The sequence below is a fragment of the Diabrotica virgifera genome, chromosome 1 (genome assembly GCF_917563875.1).
Source record: "Diabrotica virgifera virgifera chromosome 1, PGI_DIABVI_V3a".
In the NCBI taxonomy this organism is placed as follows: Eukaryota; Metazoa; Arthropoda; class Insecta; order Coleoptera; family Chrysomelidae; genus Diabrotica; species Diabrotica virgifera.
The window spans coordinates 303,064,106-303,085,503 of record NC_065443.1 but is presented as its reverse complement, the minus strand read 5'-3'; the positions used below and the strand labels follow the sequence as shown (position 1 = coordinate 303,085,503).

General features: G+C 32.2%; 1 protein-coding gene across 1 annotated transcript in view; it reads right to left on the bottom strand.

Annotated features, from left to right (window-relative positions):
- The window catches only part of LOC126878537 (follicle-stimulating hormone receptor), a 188,425-nt gene that overhangs the window by 49,472 nt on the left and 117,555 nt on the right, over window positions 1-21,398 (bottom strand). Inside the window, exons 4-5 of the mRNA XM_050641310.1 lie at window positions 8,995-9,066; window positions 7,448-7,516 (exon numbers count right to left, since the gene is read on the bottom strand). Coding sequence (XP_050497267.1) covers window positions 7,448-7,516; window positions 8,995-9,066 — 141 coding nt within the window. The remainder of the gene's footprint in view (window positions 1-7,447; window positions 7,517-8,994; window positions 9,067-21,398) is intronic.

Sequence of the window (21,398 nt, the reverse complement as noted above, 5' to 3'; positions counted from 1 at the left end):
CTGGGTTTTACACAACTCTGAAGTTGACTCAGTTTCTTGAATACTGTTAAATCATTTGATGCCGATCACGCGCCAGCGCGTGGTATGGTTACTTCAGTCAGGTGCCGTTCACGCGACAGCGAGTGATATGGTTTGGTTACTTCAGTCAGGTGCCGTTCAACAGAATGGCTCCTAGCCGAGTTCCATTCTCTTAGATAGGCAGCGAATAGGTCAAAAATACAATAAAACCGAACCATTAGGCTTAGTTTTCTGTTATATAGTAACAACCACGCTACTAGACACACGGAAACATTGAGCTAATACAGTCCTGGACCGTTCAATTGTTGCACGGCTTACGTTTATGTCTAGTGAAGTTTTGAAATGTCAGAAAATGTATAGAAACCGAACATGGAAAGTTTACAGTTAATAGAACAGCTGTATTTGACGTTTATTGGTCTATTGTAATATTCTTGGTGTTTGAATAAAGTTGTGTTAAAGCAGAGTAACAACACTATCAACTAATGTATTTTTGTATGGAGCAACAATTATTTTGAATACTTTCTTGACAGAAACATGACAGACATAAAAGTCACATCTGAGAACGGACCGGATTAGCTCATAAGCATAGCAATTAAGTACCTACCCGTGTGTCAAGTAGCGTGGCGCTTAATGTAGGATTTTTGATTCAAACAATTTATTATTTTTTTAACATTCTAATATTATTATTATTTTTTATCAACCCCTTTTCACACCATCTAGGAAGTAGAGTCTGGAAGGACATTTTTAGGTGGTATCCCCAGTAGGCCTAATTCACGAACAATTTTCAGACGAGATAAAAATTGAGCATAATTTTAAACCGTTGTTTTACAGCCATTATTTTTCTTTGATAGCTGAGCGTTTGCCGAATAACGGGAGTTAGAATTGGCGTAATTTTAGGTAATTCATCTTCGATTATTCGATTAATTTTGTATTTATATGCTATTATTGTAGGTTTTATTAGAACAGTTGAGGCACACTGCTGAGCTTTTGAGACATGCTTTGCGGCAACCACAGATACTTTCACCATTTCCCTTGCATCTGCTAATAATTAATTTCAGAAATTCCGGGATGCTGGAGTTTTGGAAGTTTTGGATATCCAAATTTTTCTTTGCTTTTTCCAGCCCCAATGGTCTGAGAACTAGCAACGTTTTTGAGAAACTATTTTAAGACAGCTGATCCTTTCATATATTGTACCTTATGCTTCCTCGAACACCGTGCCGGCCATCTGGCTGCTGATACAGGTTACGTTCATTACTGCGCAGCACACCTGTACAGGTAAATACAAAATCAGGGTGATTGATTAGTGTGATAAAGCTTAGTAGATCCGCTAAGTAATAGATAAGGAATAATATATTAAAGAACCAGTTGTCTTAAAATATTTTTGAAGTTATACTTCTTTACCGGCGATATGAGGGTGAATTTTTATATGTTAAAACCTATGATCCCGGCGCATGCGCATTATAACTTTGTTCTGATTGGATGTTCAAATGACATGTCAAAAATTATTCAATATGGCGGCTGTGGCACAGCTGTAGTTAGATTATTTATGGTTGTTGCGTTTTAAAATTTGTGTGAAAAGAAACAACAAAAAAAGTTAGTTAATAGTTATACTGCCTTTTTAAATAGTTTTCATATACCTATATTTTTGGACTTTTGGACTATTTTGGAGAAGGAAACTCATTCTAATGAAAACTCATTCTAATTTGGTAAGTAGTTCTTATTATGATCATATTGTAATTATACATTTGGATTAGGTTGAAATACAGTAGAGCGTCGATTATTTGAACTAATTGGGGGACATAGGTGTTCGGAAAACCGATTTGTTCGGATAATCGAACTACAATATATTGATACATATTTATAGTCATACATATTTATCCACAAGTGAATAAAAGCCATATTTATATACCTACATATTTATTTATATCTTGATAATGACAACTAACAACTAAACAAAAAAGTGCAGTCTTTGCAACAACATAATTATTTTTGGATACAATATTGAAGAAAATTGAAGATATTTTAAGCGTCAATTACTAACGTTTGCTCGGATAATCGACGCTCTACTGTACATTTATTTTCTCAAGAATGGGGATTTTAGAGACAAATCCCAAATTAGGTCCGTTTTTTATTTTTAAATTATGATTTTTTGGCGTAGATTTATTTATCTAGTAGGCATGTAATGCTTTCATTTACATACTTAATTTGATTACCAACAAAAGTTCTACCAATCTTCATCTAATATATTGTTTTCTTACTGTTTTGTTATATTTTAATATTTTCTTCCACAAAATTTAAACTACATAATTTAATTATATTTAAAACAACTATCAAACAGTAAAACGTTCAGTTACCCTATTTTTCCACATGGCAAATAATGTGGAATTGGACGAGTGAGTCTAGGCTTCGATTACGAATCAAAGCGCCCAGAAATTCACGGGTTCGATTTCCGATAATAACCCCCTCCCCGTGCGAATCAAAAATATAAAATTGCATCCTCTGAAAAAATTTTCTAATCTAACAGTACCTTTTCAATGGACTATATTAAAAATCCTTACTATAATAGGTTTTATAAGTTTTTTATTTCATACTCATTCAATTTTCTCTATTAAAACAAAGAATATCTAATTAGGTAATCAAAAGTTTTTTAGTACAGAATGTCATCATCGTATTTATATAATAGTGGCATTCACCCCAAACTTTCGCAAGAAAATCCCTCCACCGTATTAAAAGTTTTAACAAAATAAAAGTCATAACTAAGTAGTTTCTCGCCACGGATCTGATATGAAAAATGTATAGCGAAAACTTCGCTGCAACTTCCAGATATTTCATTAAATAATTTTACAAAGAAGTTTGTAAATAATGATGACCGCAGTGTCCAAGCTGTTACTTTTACTATTTTGTTTGGATGGACAAAAGAAGTCTACTCTGACGAATTAAATTTGAAATAATTTTTTACACATGCATGTAGAGTATAGGTATTTAATACATATTATAGTAGCACGGTCAGATTTTAGACCAGGGCGCATCTGTAAAAATATTAGTACATTTGTATGTTGAGAAGTGACTCATATTTTTTTGCAGAAATTGCTTGGACATAACTCATATAATAATATTTGAGTTATCCTTCTACTCAAAAAGGTCCGGAACATTGTTTAAATAATCAAAATGTCAAAAATGAAGGAAAAATCCGATTTTTTTCTTCTTTTTTTGTTTATAACTTTATAAGTACATATTCACTTCCGAAAAAAATTGTATTGACATAAAAGTTGCGTAATTAAATTTTCAGTAGTAATTGCACAAGAGCTCTAAAATTATTGAATTCTTTCCGAGTGACACTTTGACAGTTTTAATTTCACGAGCCGAAGGCGAGTGAAATTATGTCAAAGTCTCACGAGGGCAAAAATTCTATATTAATTTTAGAGATCGAGTGCAATTTGATGCGATTATTTCATGAATAAAACTGTTCAACACCAAAATTTTATTGTAATTTATTTATGTAAGTACAATTAAACACACAGTTGTTATAAAGATTAATTTGACGGTTAAAAGTCATCACTTTTATAATTTTTAAAACAGTAATTGTCATTAACGTCACTGAATGTATTTGTTGGTAGCAACGAAGGGCATCTAACGTACTATACTTGACGACGGGAAATTATCAAAAATTATCGATTTAATTTAGATTTATGTAGCTTTCTATTGGTCAGAATCTCCTATGAATGAAATAATCTACAATATATGATTGGTTAAAAGTTTTATAAACTGTCACCCTTGTTGCAAAACAGCAATAATTGCGAAAAAAAAAACATAAAAAATAAGTATTTGCATTTTACGTTTTTCAACCATTATTGCTAGACTTAGGACCTTCATATTTTACCCAGAAAAACTATATGATATATTAAAACAATACTGTAAACTTAATTAAGATCGGTTGAATAGATTTTGCAAAATAAATTTTGAAATCCAGCTTCCGCAAAAAAATTCATGTTTTCAAAATGTTGCAGGACTGAAAATAAAGCAGACAGCAAGTTGAATTTTTTATACATATAGAAGAATACTATACCTTTTATTTCAAATTTGCAAAAAAAGATCCTAGCACAAATGGTTGAAAAACGTAAAATGCATTGCTATTTTGCAACAAGGCTGACAATTTTAAAAAATTTTAACCAATCCTATATTGTAGGAAATTTAATTACGCAACCTTTTTCGAAAGTGAATTCTTTTAAAGTTATAATTGATATTATTTGATATTTGATGAGAATTTGATGAGAATTTGATAGATCTCAAATATGTCAACACGCATGGGATAATGAACATAGAGTTCAGTGGAGAGATTCAAGTATAGTCCTGAAAGAAACAGATAGTAAAAAGAGAAAAATCAAAGAAGCGGCTCTAATTATGCTAAACGAAACCAATTGTGTCGCAAATTCCTCGGTGGAATGCAGTAGGATGTGGATACCCATACTGAAAGAGGAAGTCAATAGAAAGAAAATACCACAATTAGTAAGTCAATAGTCGAGTTAGTACATATTTTATATTTTAGTATTACTTATATACCCATGTATTATTGATATTATTTATAATTTAAACAAAATTATAGTAAAGTCAGAATTTGGTATTAATTTTGAGAGTAAATTAAATGTAAGACCAAATACTTACGATGTCGGGATAGTATCACGAGGTTTTTCCTGGTTTTCCCTCGTGATTTACTATGAGATCTCTAACGCGAGAATTTTAATGTCACCGTTGCATGTGGTTGTCTTTTTAAAGACAGATCACATGCTATAATTTTTTTGTGACGGATATTCTTGAGTTGGGGTTGATTTCATGTAATCGAATGAACTATCTTTCAGTAAAGTCGTCCCAGGAACGCAACTCATAAATATTGGCAATATCATTTTAAAGTCTTCTACTTTAAAATGTATCATATGTATCTGAATTGCCGATATAAATGAGTCAAATTAAATAAATTATTAGAAGAATGTTTTTACTAAGCAACAACATTTTTGTTTATATTAATAATATTTTGTATTTTGACAACGGCACCCGATTTGGGCGTCGAAACGTTAATAAAAATCATTTTTTAATAATATTGTGGCTTATTTCCCATTCTAAATAGTTAAAAAGATGTTAAATAGTTAAAAAACATTAACATAATTATTTATAAAACAAATTTTTTTAATTAAATTTATTGACACAAAAAGAAGAATATATGTAATTTATTAAATACTGTAGAATTCTTCGTAACATACGTAAGTGGTTTAATCAGTCTACTTCTTTTTCCTTCTTCTTCTCGTAACACTACAAGTCGGGTAGTGGGTAGCCTAATTTTTCTTAAATCTGACCATATATTATCTCTCCATGGTATTCGTGGACACCCTAAGGGCTTTCTTCTTGTCGAACTTTCTTACTAGGTTACTTGATACGGCTGATATTAGAGAGTCTATGGATGTGGCCAGACTATCTTAGACGTTGGGATTTAATCTCTTGGACTACGTCGTAAGTCCTATCGCATATTTGTTTGACTTGTGCATTTGATCTCACTCGGTATTGGTTAGGATTTTAGTCCAAAGAATTGGTTCATTTGCTATTTCTTTTTAGAGAAGTTTACTGTGAATTCTGTCTTTAATTTTATTATTTTGTTTCAAATTAATAATGATACTACATTAAAATAAAACGTTTGTAATTTTAATTGTAATTTCTACCGTATTATGTGACTATTTTAATAAGAAAATATATACTATTGTGTATCAGTTTGTCAATCAAATATAGAATAAAAATTTAATTTTTTAATATAACGCCGGCACATTAATTTGATACACCCTGTATATTGATTTGTAACTATTTATTAGAAGTTAGCTTTTACGCAGTGGTTTATCCTTAATGAGTTTTTCCCTGAAGAATTAAAGACGTTTGTAAATAAGTGAAGTGAAAAGACCATTTATTTCGGATTATAATTTAAAAAGATTTTTTGTTACGGGAAAGGCAAAATCTAAAGGTAATTGTAATTATTAGTTTTTAGAAAAATAAGGTAGAGAAATTTGTAATTTTAAGTCCTTTTGTTTAAGCCCAAGAATATTTGTAGAATTCCCGAAAAGTAATTATGATGAGTAGAAGTATTTGTTGAAAGAATACATGGGTTTTTTCGAATGAAAAATTTGGAATGGGGAGAGAGAAATGTTTCTGATTGAATAGGCAATTTGGAATGGGGAGAGACAAGTTTGAATGTTCAGACAGTTTGGAAAAGGAGATTATTATGTGACCGGCATCCGAGAAGAGCAGTCAAAATTTTTCGTGAGTAGTTCAGAAGCAAGTACTAGTGGTTGTTTGATAGTGAAGGATAGCTGAAAAGTGGAACGAGAGACAAATCAAATTGAGAAGAAATACCTCTTTGATTCTGTAAAGTCCAAGAGAGTAAGTTACAAGAACTATAGTTATTAAAATTATTTGTGACACCAAGTAAAAAAAGGTACTTGGGTCTCAGGAGATTATCATTGTGAGAAAGAGAGGAGAGAGTTTTGGAGTTTATTGAACGAGTACTGGTCAAAAGAGGCCTGGCTCGTGTTTTGGAGAAATAGTTGCTGGTACGCTGCTGGATTGATGCTGAGAACGGAGAGGTCTTTGATTGGTAGCCTAATATAATCAACAAGGAAGAGTTGTTTGGGTCAAGAGGAAACATCATTGTGTGTGAATCAAAAAGGTAAGTCAATAACTTATGTGATAGATTTTCTTTATAATCAGAAGTTAATTTTTTTTGCGTAAAAGCATATGAATTAAGATTCCAACATTTCAAAAATTTAATAGGAAGTATATAAGTAGTTTTGCGAATACCTAAATTGGTTTGTTTAGCTTGTTTTATTAATGGTATCAAGAACAAAGCTATAAATATTTATTTGAATTAGATTAATTTATATGGTAAAAGCTTCATTTGGACAGTTATGCCCACAGGATTTAATTGATCAATTTTCAAAGCATTGCTTTTGATTATAAAGGTATTTGTATGTGCTTATTTATGGTATTTTTTATTTCATTTTCCTTTTTTATCCCGATAAGGATCAACTAAGAGATACTGAAGCCACGAGAAAGGATAAGTATAACCTAAGATAATTTAGTTATTTTTTTATGACAAAGAGGCACCCTGAGATTTTTTTTTATAATTTTTTTATGCATGATTTGCGACAATTGAATAATTAATTAAATAAATACTAATTAATATAAAAGTAAGAGAAAGCAGATCATAACAATACCTACATTTTTGTTTAGGTACCAAAAATATAGCTAATCATATGTATAAAACTTTACATTTTATACAAATCTGAACGTTCTACTCTCTTCAAATACTTCCCTCACGCCCGCTTCTGATGCCCTGGTATTTTTATTTCAGTAAAACTAGAAAAGGAGATAAAGAAGTTCGTTTTGCACTTACAACTCCTGCAGGTCGGACAGCTTTGCGATTGCAGAGGGTATATGTGTCAGGAAGTTATCGTCCAGTTCCCTGAAACAAAAAGAAGTTTTGGTTTTGGGTCATTAGCTGCGGAGAGTACTTAAAATAATTAAAATCGTTTATTAATTCACTTACAGGGAAAGGAGATCGATACAGTTATGTATCGCAGTGTATAAAAGCAGGATTGGATTAGTTTTTGTTGTAATAGCTATAATCTTTTCTAAAAGTAAAAGTAAAGTAGCTACGTTATGAAGTTACTGTAAGTAGTTAAGAAGTAAAATAAAGTAAAAGAAAATTTCTCCTAAAAGTGGCGAACTTTTGCATATTGCAAAAGACAAATGTCAAACCTTAATATATACAAATCTACTTATAATCTCAAATCTACAAACCGCAAAATTGGGGACAAATTGGGAAAATTAAGCATCACGATCAAACAATACCCTTCGTAGGCGGCATCCCAATGAGATTAGCGGAGTATATTGACAGTTTGGCGTCAAGATATTGTTTGTTGTCAAGCAAGAAGTTTCTCGAAACGTTAAGTCTTCTCTTTAACATTTAGGATCAGGTAAATTAAACAAAACTATTTGAATAATTCTATTTAGGTACAAAATCACAAATAGTTTTGAATATCAAGGTGATACAACTTGTAATAGACGTTAAATTGTATTAATTTAATACATTCTATGCCTGGTATGTGCATAATTTATTCTTATTACAAGATATAACCATTAAAGCATGCTTTCTCTCTTTTTATATGTTCGAGGAACCTTTTATCGTGGTTTTGATGATAAGCTGAACTTGTAGAGCCCAAAGTCGATCATCCAGATTATAATAAAATTAATTGTAAGTCTGTTTCTTTCTTCTGCTTAACGTGCCTTATCGAGTTCTCTTGATATTATCGATTAAAACTCACTCTGTTCTAAGCTATTCTAAACACTTTTTTGACTCTCAGTATCCCGACCTGTTCCCTTATATTCTTCAACCACTTCGATTTTACCCACTATGAAAATTCATAGTTTTTATAATCATGTATACTGCTTAATTAGTGTTCTGCTCTGATACTAGGATATGATATGCCAGATGTCATACTATTTAACAATCTGACTAAAACTAGCACCACTAATTGGTGAATTCCTAATAGGAATCTACGAATTAAATAAAATGTGAAAATTGTTAAATATAAAAATGTTGAGGTTTAAATAACGGCCAGATAACCAGATAAATTGTGTAAAATCCTGTCGGCCGTTGTCAAAAACTATTGTCATCCTTTTTAAAAATAAAACTGCCCGCAACTTCCACGTACGTAAGGTTTGTTGGAAAAAATCAGGCATACAACTTCAGCTAAGAAAAATAACACAGAGTTTTGTTAAAGCTCAATCCTTTTTATGCCCTGGGCATTTAAAATGAGTGAGTCCCTGAAAGGGAATGAAAACCACATCTAATTCTAATGATGAATAATAAATTTTGATGATAAATAAATCTTGTAAAACGTCAAATGTTAAGTAATAATTATTGTAAAAGGTACTTACAGAACTTTTAATGACGTGACATTCGCAAAAGCATCTTCAGATATTTCAGTAATTTGGTTTCGTTTCATCAATCTGAAAATCCAAATATGTATATAAACTTATATGTATCCAAAATATTGTAACGAAAAACAGGTAAATTTGCATCTATATTTCATTTCTTACAATAAATTACTTTTAATTATTGTGTTTGTTCCACCTTGTCCGGGAAGGACCTTCTTTAAACAACATGGTCGACCATAGGGATTAATAATATACATGCAGTAGCATGGCCGCTACTATGACAACCTCAACGTCTCCCTGAAGTTTCAATCCATTATAATATTCCAACCAGTATTTGAAGCCAGTAATCGTACTAGCTGCTTTCTATAACCAACCAGTTTACTACCTTTAACAAGCTGTCCAACTACATGAAGCCAAAAGTATCAATTTCAAATACCTGTAAAGCTTTAGAGAGGATTTGCTTTAAAGATATTAAAATTTCATTTTTATTGTTGTATTGTACAATGAATTATAATTACAGTAGAACAGAGGTGGGCAAATACTTTTAAGCGCGGGCCAAAATGAAATTTTCAAAATGTATCCCGGGCCGGAGAACTATACCACAGAACAGGAAACATTGTTTCCTATTCTGTGTCTGTGACTATACCCATTATGTACGCTACGCACAAGCTAATGTTTTTGGTAGTTTTTTCTGCCCAAGAAATTTTTTGACAAAAATACTATAAGTATCATTTTAAAACATTTGGACAAGTACATTTTACTGTTAATAATAAATTATCTTACTTGGGTGTACATGCGAAAAATTTATGCCCAGTAAAATTACAAAATTTTTAATATGGTCCATTATATTAAGCCATAACCAGGATCCAGATAAAAAATGAAATTCAGAAATTAGACCAAGAAGAAAGTAATCAAGAGCAGCCTTTTTGACGATAAAGAAATTTTTGAGTAACCAAAGATTCAATCTGCAAATCTGATATCGGATGGTAAAAAGTCATCCATCATAAAAGAAATTTAAAGGAGACAACTGATCTTGTATAGTCACGTAGAAAGAATGGACGAAGACAGGCTGCCAAAACAAATTTTAAAATGGACGCCAAGGGAAAGAAGGAAGAGAGGAAGGCCGAAACAATCCTGACAGGGGGCATTCAGAAGGCAATGTCGGAAAGGAACCTTGGCTAATGCAACAACCGACGAAGCTGGAAACTGGGAACCGGAAGGCGGAGAACGCCATGAAAAACCGGGATAATAATAAAAATGTTATATCCACTCTATTCTTATTTATTGGATTGTTCTTCTTCTTCTTGCAGTACCGTCTTCTATCGGAGGTTGGCTACCATCACAGCAATCCTAACTTTGTTGGCTGCAGCTCTAAACAATTGTATTGAACTGCACCCGTGCCACTCCCTTAAATTTTTTATTTATTTATTTATTTATTTATTTATTTATTTATTTATTTATTTATTTATTTATTTACGGCATCCATTTACAAGTTTTACACACAACAAGACTTTTACAAGTTACACCTCAACAATAATAAATTATTAAAATAATAAACACATCCGAATAATACAAACAAACATATTGCAAGAACAATACAGAACTACAACAAACTTATTGTAAGATACCCCTTAGTTGTTTTTTGAACAAACCAATTTTGGAGTCAAAAATATCCATTTGTCTTGGCAGGCTATTAGCACTCCGAACCAATCGTGTAGTCGGTTCATTTATACCAAAATTAGTGTGGTGAAATGGCACTGAAAAGATTTCTGATTGTCTGTTGCTTCTACTAGGAACTTTAAGACTAAAAAGTGATATCAATTGAGGACAATCTATGAAAGCATTAATAACTTTGTGTAGGAAGCATAAATCTAACAATGTCCTCCTTGACTCAAGTGTTTGTAAATTTAGACTATCTCTTACCCACTGATAGTCATATTCCTCTCTCCTGTATCCACTCTTATAAGCTGCTACCCTCAAAAATTTATTTTGGACTCTTTCAATATGTTCAATGTAACAGTTGTATGATGGGGACAATACAATTGATCCAAACTCTAGAATAGGCCTAACGAGACCACAATCTTCTTCTTAAGGTGCCGAGACCGCTTGTCGATCATTGGCTCTCATGTTGTGCAGCATATTAACAATCATTGTCTTATTTACAGCCGCACGAAATAGTTCAGTGCTAGTTTTCCCAAACCATTGGCGTAGGTTTTTAAGCCAAGAAGTTGTACGGCGGCCCACACTTCTTTTTCCCATTATTTTACCTTGCATGACAAGGTGAAGTATGTCATATTTTTCTGGGTGACGCATTATATGACCAAAGTATTCCAATTTGCGCCTTTTAACCGTGTTCACTACTTCGCAACTTTTATTCAAACGTTGCAAAACCCTTTCGTTTGTGACTCTTTCTACCCAACTGATCTTCAGAATACGGCGGTAGACCCACATTTCAAATGCTTCTAGGTTTTTTAAAAGCGATTCTGTCAGTGTCCATGCTTCAACCCCGTAAAGTAGTACTGGGAATATATAACATCGGACCATTCTTATGCGAAGTTCCAAATTTAGATCATGACTGCACAGGATTTTCTTAAATTTCATAAAACTTGTTCTTGCTTTGGCAATTCTACTTTTTATTTCTGTACTAGGGTTCCAGCTTTCATTAATATGAGTACCCAGATATACAAGATTACTTACTCGTTCAATTGAGTCATTACCGATTGTTACGTTATAGTTATTATTATTTACGGCTGCCTGTTTACTAATAACCATAAACTTTGTTTTTCTTGCGTTGAGTTTGAGTCCATATATCGCGCAGAATGCCACCATTCGATTCAATAACGCTTGAAGATGTTCAATTGATCCAGTCAGCAACAAGGTGTCATCTGCGTATCTGATATTGTTCATAAGCATACCATTAATGAGTATTCCCTCTTTTGCGTTTTCCAAGACTTCATTTAAGATTGTTTCAGCGTAAAGATTAAACAACATTGGTGACAATATACAGCCTTGTCCAACTCCGCGCTTGATTTTTACTTCTTCAGAGCACTGATTCGCAACCCTAATACATGCAGCCTGGCCCCAATACAAATTTGCGATTATTCTAATGTCCCTACCGTCCAGACCGGTAGTTTTGAGAATATGTAGCATTTTTTCATGGCGAACTTTATCAAAGGCCTTTTCAAAATCAATCGCGCACATGAAAACGTCATGATTTACATCTCTGCATCTCTGAATTAAAACTTGGGTTGCGAATAGTGCATCACGCGTTCCAAGGCCACAGCGAAAACCGAATTGAGTACTTGAGATTCTTTCCTCAATTTTTCTATATGTTCTTTGATGAATGATTCTAAGAAACGTTTTCAAGACATGACTCATTAGGCTGATGGTGCGATAGTCGCTGCATTTTGTGGCTCTGTGTTTTTTTGGTAGTACAACAAATGAGGATTTAAGCCAATCTTTAGGAATTTTTCCGCTTTCATAGATTAAGTTGAACAATTTCGTAAGTATCTTAATGCCCTCGACACCTAAAAGCTTTAGTGTTTCTACGTAAATCCCATCTGGTCCGATCGCCTTCCCGTTTTTTGCGTTCTTTATAGCGTATTGCACTTCTTCCTTAGATATTGGAGGACCGCTTATGTCATTTAGCGTTTCTAGTTCGCTTCTTTCATCATCGAATAATTCCTTTATATATTCTGTCCATCGTATTAGTTGACCTTCGATATCGATTATAATTTTTCCGTTTTTATCTTCGATTCAGTCCTGCAACTTCTTTCAGTTTTTTGTGCATATTGAATGCGTCATAGATACGCTCGTAGTTCTCAATTTCTTTACATTGTTCTTTACATTCTCTTTCAATATGTTCAATGTAACAGTTGTATGATGGGGACAATACAATTGATCCAAACTCTAGAATAGGCCTAACGAGACCACAATAAAGTTTTCTAAATGTAAACAAAGACAGGTCTACAGATGTGCGTTGGGTAAATCCCAGTACTTTCATCGCCCTGTTTGTTACTTGATTGATGTGGCATGAGAATGACAGTTTGGTGTCTAACCAGATTCCCAAATCTGATACTTCATTTTTAGAGGCTAATGGCAAGTTATTAATATAATAAACGAATGTAATTGGATTTCTTTTCCTCGAGAACGTCATTTTATGACATTTGTTTATATTAAGTGACATTCTGTTTTGCAACATTCTGTTTTGACATTCTGTTTTGACATTCTGTTTTGCAACCAGGAAATCCTCCTACGTCCCACGTTTCTCCTTCTCGAGAATTTTCTTTGGATTATGAGCCTTAGTGTACTTTTCCCCTCTCATTATGTGGCCTAGATATTCCAGTTTTCTCGTTTGTATGGTTTTTATAACTTCGCATTCCTTCCCCATTTTCAGCAAAATATTTGATTGTTAATGCTGACTTAATGAAAAATCTGTAAGTTTTTGAGATGTAGCTTTTTAGGAGAATTTTGAAAATACCATTTGACATCATATAACGAACGAAATGGTGTTACACAGAATGGGGAAGGACTAGAGAACTTTTGACCTTAAAAGGAGAAAGACAGCAAGGAGAAAGGGCACATACTTAGATGTAATAAGTACGTTGTTGTAAGTTGTTGCAGCAGCTTATTATGAAGGGTAAACTCGAAGGAAAAGAGGTCCTGGTAGACAACAAATGACGTGGCCGAAAAATATTCGCGTCTGGACAGGGTTAAACACACAGACAATTTTGAGAAAAACAGAAGATAGAGATTCATTATTTATATGAAAACTACGAACACCAATACTGTTGATTTCAACAAAATCGCCTAAAAGAGATAAAGAGCGTAGGCGCAAAATTTCGGACCAATGCTTTTTAAATACATTCATTTTTTTTTAATCCTTAGAAAACTAATAAAATATTTTTGAAAAATTTAAAAGCAGAATGAAAGATTACATTATTACCAAGGGCCGAAAGTCCCGAATAAACAAAAAGTTTCTTTTGAATGAGATATTTGAAATTAAAAATCACACTTTAAGTTTCTCTTTTTCACACCTGTGACTTATTAAAATAAACATTATAGAAGTTTTCAAGGACTTTTCGGCCCTTTGTAATAATGTAATATTTCAATCTGCGTTTAAATTTTTCAAAAATACTCTCAGGATTCGAAAAAGAATGAATGCATTTAAAAAGCATTTGTCCGAAATTTTGCGCGTACGCTCTTAAAAAAGTTGCTTGCGGGATTTCTAAACGGGCCGGATAAAGTAAGCAAAAGGGCCGGATCCGGCCCGCGGGCCGGCTTTTGCCCACCCCTGCAGTAGAACGTCGATAATCCGGACGTCAAAAATCCGGACCGTCAATAATTCGGATTTGTATCCAGCAAAAATATCTAATTCTTTTAAAATAAATTAGAACTTCCGCATTTCAAAAACCTCTACCGCATTTCAAAAATATTTTACACATTTTTTTAAAAGCCCAAATAGTGTCTGATGTTTTACTATACACATGCTGCTATTATAAATTAATTACAATAAACATAAAAAAATTCATTTCACCTCTATTCATTTGATTCATTTCACCTCTAGACACTTTACTGTACAAGAGAAAAGATAAAATTTTAAAACGTTTGTTGTACTTTAATGTGTAGACTGGCCTTTTTTGAGGTAATTTCGATAATCCAGATAATTTGATAATCCGGATGTGGTCCGGTCCACATCAATCCGGATTATTGACGTTCTACTGTAGTTAATATAATGTTTTATGTGTCCCTTCTCAAGACTCATTCTTCACTTTTGAAATTAAGATAATCACCTCATCTACAATACAACTTAGAGACTGAGCAAGACGAAGCCGAAACAATTGCCTTTCAGCGTTAGTTGGGTAATTGTATTGTTATTTTAATCTTATTTTTAAAACAATGAGAAGTTTTAGATCCAAAAATCCAAAAATACTATCAGTAGTAATTGCACAAGAGCTCTAAAATTATTGAATTTTTCCCGAGTGTCACTTTGGCAGTTTTAATTTCACGAGCCGAAGGCGAGTGAAATTATGTCAAAGTGTCACGAGGGCAAAAATTCTATATTAATTTTAGAGTTCGAGTGCAATTTGTTGCGATTATTTCATGAATAAAACTGTTCAAAACCAAAATTTTATTGTAATTTATTTATGTAAGTACCAATTAGTGAAATTAAACACACAGTTGTTATAAATATGTATTTGACGGTTGAAAGTCATCACTTTTATAATTTTTAAAACATTTGTCATTAATGTTACTGAATGTATTTTTTCGTAGCAACGAAGGGCATCTGACGTAATATGCTTAACGACGGGAGATTATCAAAAATTATCACCTTAATTTGCATGTCTGTAGCTTTGTATTGGTCAGAATCTCCTATGAATGAAATAATCGTTGGAATCAAGAATCTGGTGATAACCTCAATTCGTTCCTTCTAAAATCTGTAAGGCAAACAAACGATATATAAAGCAGACTAGGGTAATCTAATACTGCATTCCACCACCAGTACGTGGTGGTTCATCTAGATAAAATTCTAACGAACATTGATTCCTCGTATCTACTCAATTAAGAGTAAAACTAAAAGAAAATTAAAGACAGTTAATATTTCCTTTCATTTCACAGGTGGCCACCATGCTCTTGCGTAAGTTTTATCCTTTTAACTGGATGAATTGACTGGTGATAGAATGCAGTCTTAGATTCCCCCAGTCTGCTTTATTCATTGTTCGTTTGTCTTGAAAATTTTAGAAGGCACAAATTCAGGTTTTTACCAGTAGACCAGGGCGCATCTGTAAAAATATCACTACATTTGAATATTGGGAGGAGACTCATAATATTTTTTTTGCAGAAATTGCTTGAAAATAACTCATATAATAATATTTAAGTTATCCCCCTACTCAAAAAGGTCCGGAACGTTGTTTAAATAATCAAAATGTCAAAAAATTAAGGAAAAATTCGATTTTTTTCTTCGTTTTTTGATTGTAACTTTAAAAGTATTCATTTTCGAGAAAAGTTGCACTGACATAAAAGATGCGTAATTAAATTTTCTACAATATAGGATTGGTGAAAATTTTTAAAAATTGTCACCCTTTTTGCAAAATAGCAATAATGGCGAAAACCATAAAAAAAAACAAGTATTCGCATTTTACGTTTTTCAACCATTTATGCTACACTTAGGACCTTCACATTTCACCCAGAAAAGCTTTAGGATATGATAAAACTACTGTAAATTTCACTAAGATCGGTTTAATAGATTTTGCAAAATAAATTTTGCAATCCAGCTTTCGCAAAAAAATTCATTTTTTTTAAATGTTGCAGGACTGAAAATAAAGCAAGCATCAAGTTTTTCTTTACATATTATAGAAAAATACTGTACTTTTCATTTGTAATTTGCAAAATTAAAATCGGCTTACTACTACGGCGTCAGGATTTTTTTTAAATAAACATTACTTTTTCTTGAGACGCGCAGGACCGAGGATACGTTTGCTTTGATTGGGCATTTCAATGACCTTTGATAATGATTGATTAATTTAAATTTTTAGTAAATTTCGATATAAATATATCAATTTGTTTATTGCAAAATAAAAACATAAAAACATCCTTTGAAATAACCCTTTTTTTATAAAAAAACTTTCTTTGTTCACATATTTTAACTTAGAGAATAAAAGTTTATTATTTTTAAACATATGCAATTGTTTAAACAATATTTAACAAACAATAATCAAATTAGTTTGATTGTTGTGGAATTAAAATATTAAAATACAACAAAATATAGAGTAAGAAAATAATATGTTAGATAAATATTGGAAAAATTTTTGGTGGAAATCTACTTGTGTGAATCGAACACCGCTGTCCTGCGCGTAGCACCAAAAAAGAATGTTTATTTTAAAAAAATTCCTGACGCCGTTATAGTTAATCGATTTTAATTTTGCAAATTGCAGATGAAAGTTACGGTATTCTTCTATAGGTAAAATAAATTTCAACTTGCTATCTGCTTTATTTTCAGTCCTGCAACATTTTGAAAAAATGAATTTTTTTTTGCGAAAGCTGGATTGTAAAATTTATTTTGTAAAATCTGTTGAACCGATCTTAATGAAATTTACAGTATTGTTTTATTATATCATATAGTTTTTCTGGGTAAAATATGAAGGTTCTAAGTGTAGCATAAATGGTTGAAAAACGTAAAATGCAAATACTTGTTTTTTATGTTTTTTTCGCAATTATTGCTATTTTGCAACAAGGGTGACAATTTTGAATATTTTTTCCCAATCCTATATTGTAGGAATTTTAATTACCCAAGTGAATTTCTCGGAAGTGAATACTTTTAAAGTTATAATCAAAAAATGAAAAAAAAACTCAAATTTTTCCTTCATTTTCTGACATTTTGATTATTTACACAATGTTCCGGACCTTTTGGAGTGGAAGGATAAGTCAAAGATTATTATACGAGTTATTTTCAAGCAATTTCTACAAAAAAATTTGAGTCACCTCTCAACGTCCATCTCAAAACAGATGCGCCCTGGACTACAGAATCTTGATTCCAACGATAGAAGTTTTAGATTTTCGGATCTAAGACTTCTGAGTCTTCTCATCGTTTTAAATAGATGCCGCAACAGCGTCCAACAGCAAATTATTTCATATCATTTTGATTAGTAAGACAGTTAGTTTTCGTTAGGATTCAGATCAGACTACATGCCTATCTGAAGGTACGAAAGGGATGGTGGTTGCCTCTGAATGAAATGAAATATTAAGTTTCTTTTATTTCCTTATTTTCTTTTATTATTATTTTTAATTATTTCTACGATTTTATAGTAGCGTAATCATAAGGATTCTCTATCTAAGAGTCCCAGCATTATCAAATTAACTTATAAATAAATAAAAATAAATTTCATCTGTGGCAAACGCCGTAATGTCTAACAGAAGCCGTAAACGGTGCTTATTCCGAGAGTTCTGCCCTTGTTTATCGGTCACACTTTTGGATTTCTAAACTTTTCACGACTTTTAAAGTATTTCACGATAAGTTCGAGAACAAGTTGTTTTTGTTACACGGAGTTGCAGAAACGAACCGATAAAGACGGTATTTTTGTTGCTATTATTCAGTTTAAAAGCTCCTGGAAACTTCACGAAATATTTTAGAGGGGTTGTTTTTAAGTATAGATGTTTTCCAATAATACGGTAAATTACGGAAAATTCTAAAGAAGTACCGAATGTGTATTTATGTACTTATACACTTTTCAATATACGTTTTTATTTACTCATTAAAACACTTTTATTACTTCTATAATTTAAACCATAACATACTTTTCTAATTGTAGTTGAATCAGCCAAATCGAATCTAAAAATATTAAAAGTCTCAAAAATTATGTAACTGAAATGAAATCTTCTTCTTTCTTTTATATTGGCAGTACTTCCGCTTTTTCTTCAACGGTGCCTTTCATTTTGTACCTAAATTGTCATTCCATCTTTTCCTTGGGCGTCCTATACTTCTTCTACCTAACGGTGACTTGTCCCTGGCTATTCTTACTATCCTTGATTCAGGCATCCTGTTTATGTGTTGATTCCACTCTTCTTTTCTGTTTATGACGCAGGTATTTATATTGTCTACCCCGCATAATATGCGTCTGGTTTCTTCACCTCTTACTCTGTCCTGTAGTACTTTTCCAGAAATCCTTCATAAAATCTTAATTTCGTTGGTCTCAAGATGTCTTTGTGTTTTGCTTGTATCTGGTCTTGTTAAAATGAAATTAAAAGTCAAATTGATCAAAACTATATGTATAAATAAATATATATTTAGATTTAAACAATCATACTCCTTCCTATGTCTTTTGTCAGAGGTTTTTCCCACATCAGGTTGGAGTATGGAGAGAACAATATCAAATAATTAAAACTTTGATCCAAAAACTATCAAAAATTAGCGAAACTTGAAGCTAGAAATGTTTTCTTGTTAGAATGACGTAGAAGAAACAGACACCCACTTTCATTCAAAATCAGATGTAGTAGTTAATGCCACGTTTACAGTAACCAAAGGTTCAGTTAGATGCCTTTCTTTCCTACAAAATCATTGGAATCAAATCCAAGCCTATTGTCCATACAGACGGAAAATATTTGTGGAACTTGTTAAATTGTTATTTGATACCAACTATTTTCTCTTTAATGATAACTTTTATCTGTAGATTTTTGACACCCCAATGGGAATTTCTTCACTATTGGTAAAGTATTGTCTTGAATGACTTGATTTCAGATAGAACCGGTCATCTAAATATCACATTCCTTTTGTGAAGAGGGATGTGGACGACTTGATCTTGGCTATACCCACCGATACAATTATGAACACCCTTGCCATTTTTAATAAATACAAACTCCACTTACAATTCACTTGTGAGGTGGAGGTAAATAACAGCATTCCTTTCCTAGACATGTCAGTTGTATGAGGTTTTGACATTATCCTAAGAACCAAATGGTTTAGAAAGTCTGTAAGGACGTATAAGTAGTCACATTCGAAGTGAATCCAATCAGTTCCTGAAGATAATTTTAAATGAGGATTAATATTCCACTACTTTCATTAATAAATATCTTTGTTCCACTTACCTTGCGTTAGTTGACCAAACTTGTACCGGTTTAGGCTCATAGATCCATACAAGTTACGAATGAAGTCAAACTTGAGGAATTGTCCACATCTGGGTTCCCTCTTAGATACTCTTTCTTGCCTTATTTCCCATTAACTGCTGAACTTACTAAATTGTTCAAACCATTATTGGGTATCCAATAGGTATAAGAAATGATACAGTCCGAAAATATTTTCACGTACGAAAAGAAATGTAGATATTTGGGAGAAATCGAATGTGGTGTATAATATGACATGTTAAGACTGCCATTTGAAATATATTGGTCAAACAAAAAGAACCCTCAAAGGGCGTAACACTGCCCATCGAAATGGGCAGTCGACGCCCACATAATAAAATTGATTGCGATAACATCAAATTCTTAGTCACTTCCTAAGAGAAACAAAACATATATGTTGTGAACAATATATTTTGTATTTTAGTTATAATTTATAATTCCTTGATGCATTGTTTCACTATAATTTTAACAACTAAAGTCATTGTAATTGACATTGATTTACATAATATATGCTAGTTAACAATCAATACTGAAGAAGTATACATTACAAACTGAAGAAGTGCAGGATTATAGCACAGCAAAAGCTAAAAATACAATTTTCATTTTTTTTATTTTTCCTTGACTTATAACCTCAATTACAATAAGATTTTCATCTCACATACTTTATACATTTTAAGGATATATACAAGAGACAAAATGTATGCGACACATATTCAGATCACCAGCTTATAAAAAAGACCAGATGATTGTCATGAAGAACAAAATTTATATTTCTCTCAAAGTTTCCAATAGCTTCGAGCACATCCCTTCAACCAAGACTATATAACAGAAATTTAATACATGTTAATAAAATTGAATAGAGTTTCTGTGCTTGGATTTCATCTACCGAATAGCAGCTGTGGAACTCGAGACTTGGATTACTCTATATTCAAATATATTGGGTCAACGTTATCGTTTCGCTATCCCCGGGGTCTGGAGTTGAGCAGAAATAGAAAAAGACTTTCAAATGTATTCGCTTATGTAACAAGATAATTAGTGCTAGCCGATAAAACTTTTTAAATAGTCTTCTGAAAATATATCCTTCCATATTTTCTCTTTCTGTGTTTAATGTTTTCTCACAGTAAATGACAAATACAGGTACATTAAGTTCTATTGTTTGTGGACTGGGTTTTTTATTATTCCTGTACGAACAATAATATCACAAGTGGTTCCAAATATATCGATTCAAACATAATTTATTTACTATTCTAGGTTCTATTTTTATACAGGGTGACTGGACGATAAGGACGCAGAGATATTATCAGGAACTAAGACAAACTTTTTTAAATACCCAGCGTCAGGTCAATATTTAATTAAAAAGGAACACATTTTTCGGGTATTCTCGACAATTTTACTTTCACCCTAAGCCATAGTAAGAACCCCACCAAAAGTTTTAATGGCAATGGGGGTCAAATAAGCTATTATTTGAAAAAATTTATTTTTTTGAAGTAATTTCTCAAAAAAGTAAGTAAATACTTCAACTGCCTTTTAAACGACTACCAGATCCAGGATACTTTTACGATTTTCACTAGTAATACCACTAGAGGTCAAATTATTTCCGGAAATTTTTTTGAGATCATGAATATTTTGAAAATTTCCCGAGTCGCAGACGAGGGAAATTTTCTAAAAATATTCATGATCAAAAAAAAATTTCCGGATATTAATTTGACTTCGCGTGGTATTCGGTAAGAAAATTCCACACCAAATTTGCATTTGAAATTCCAAAGCTGCATGAACAGATTAATAGCGCG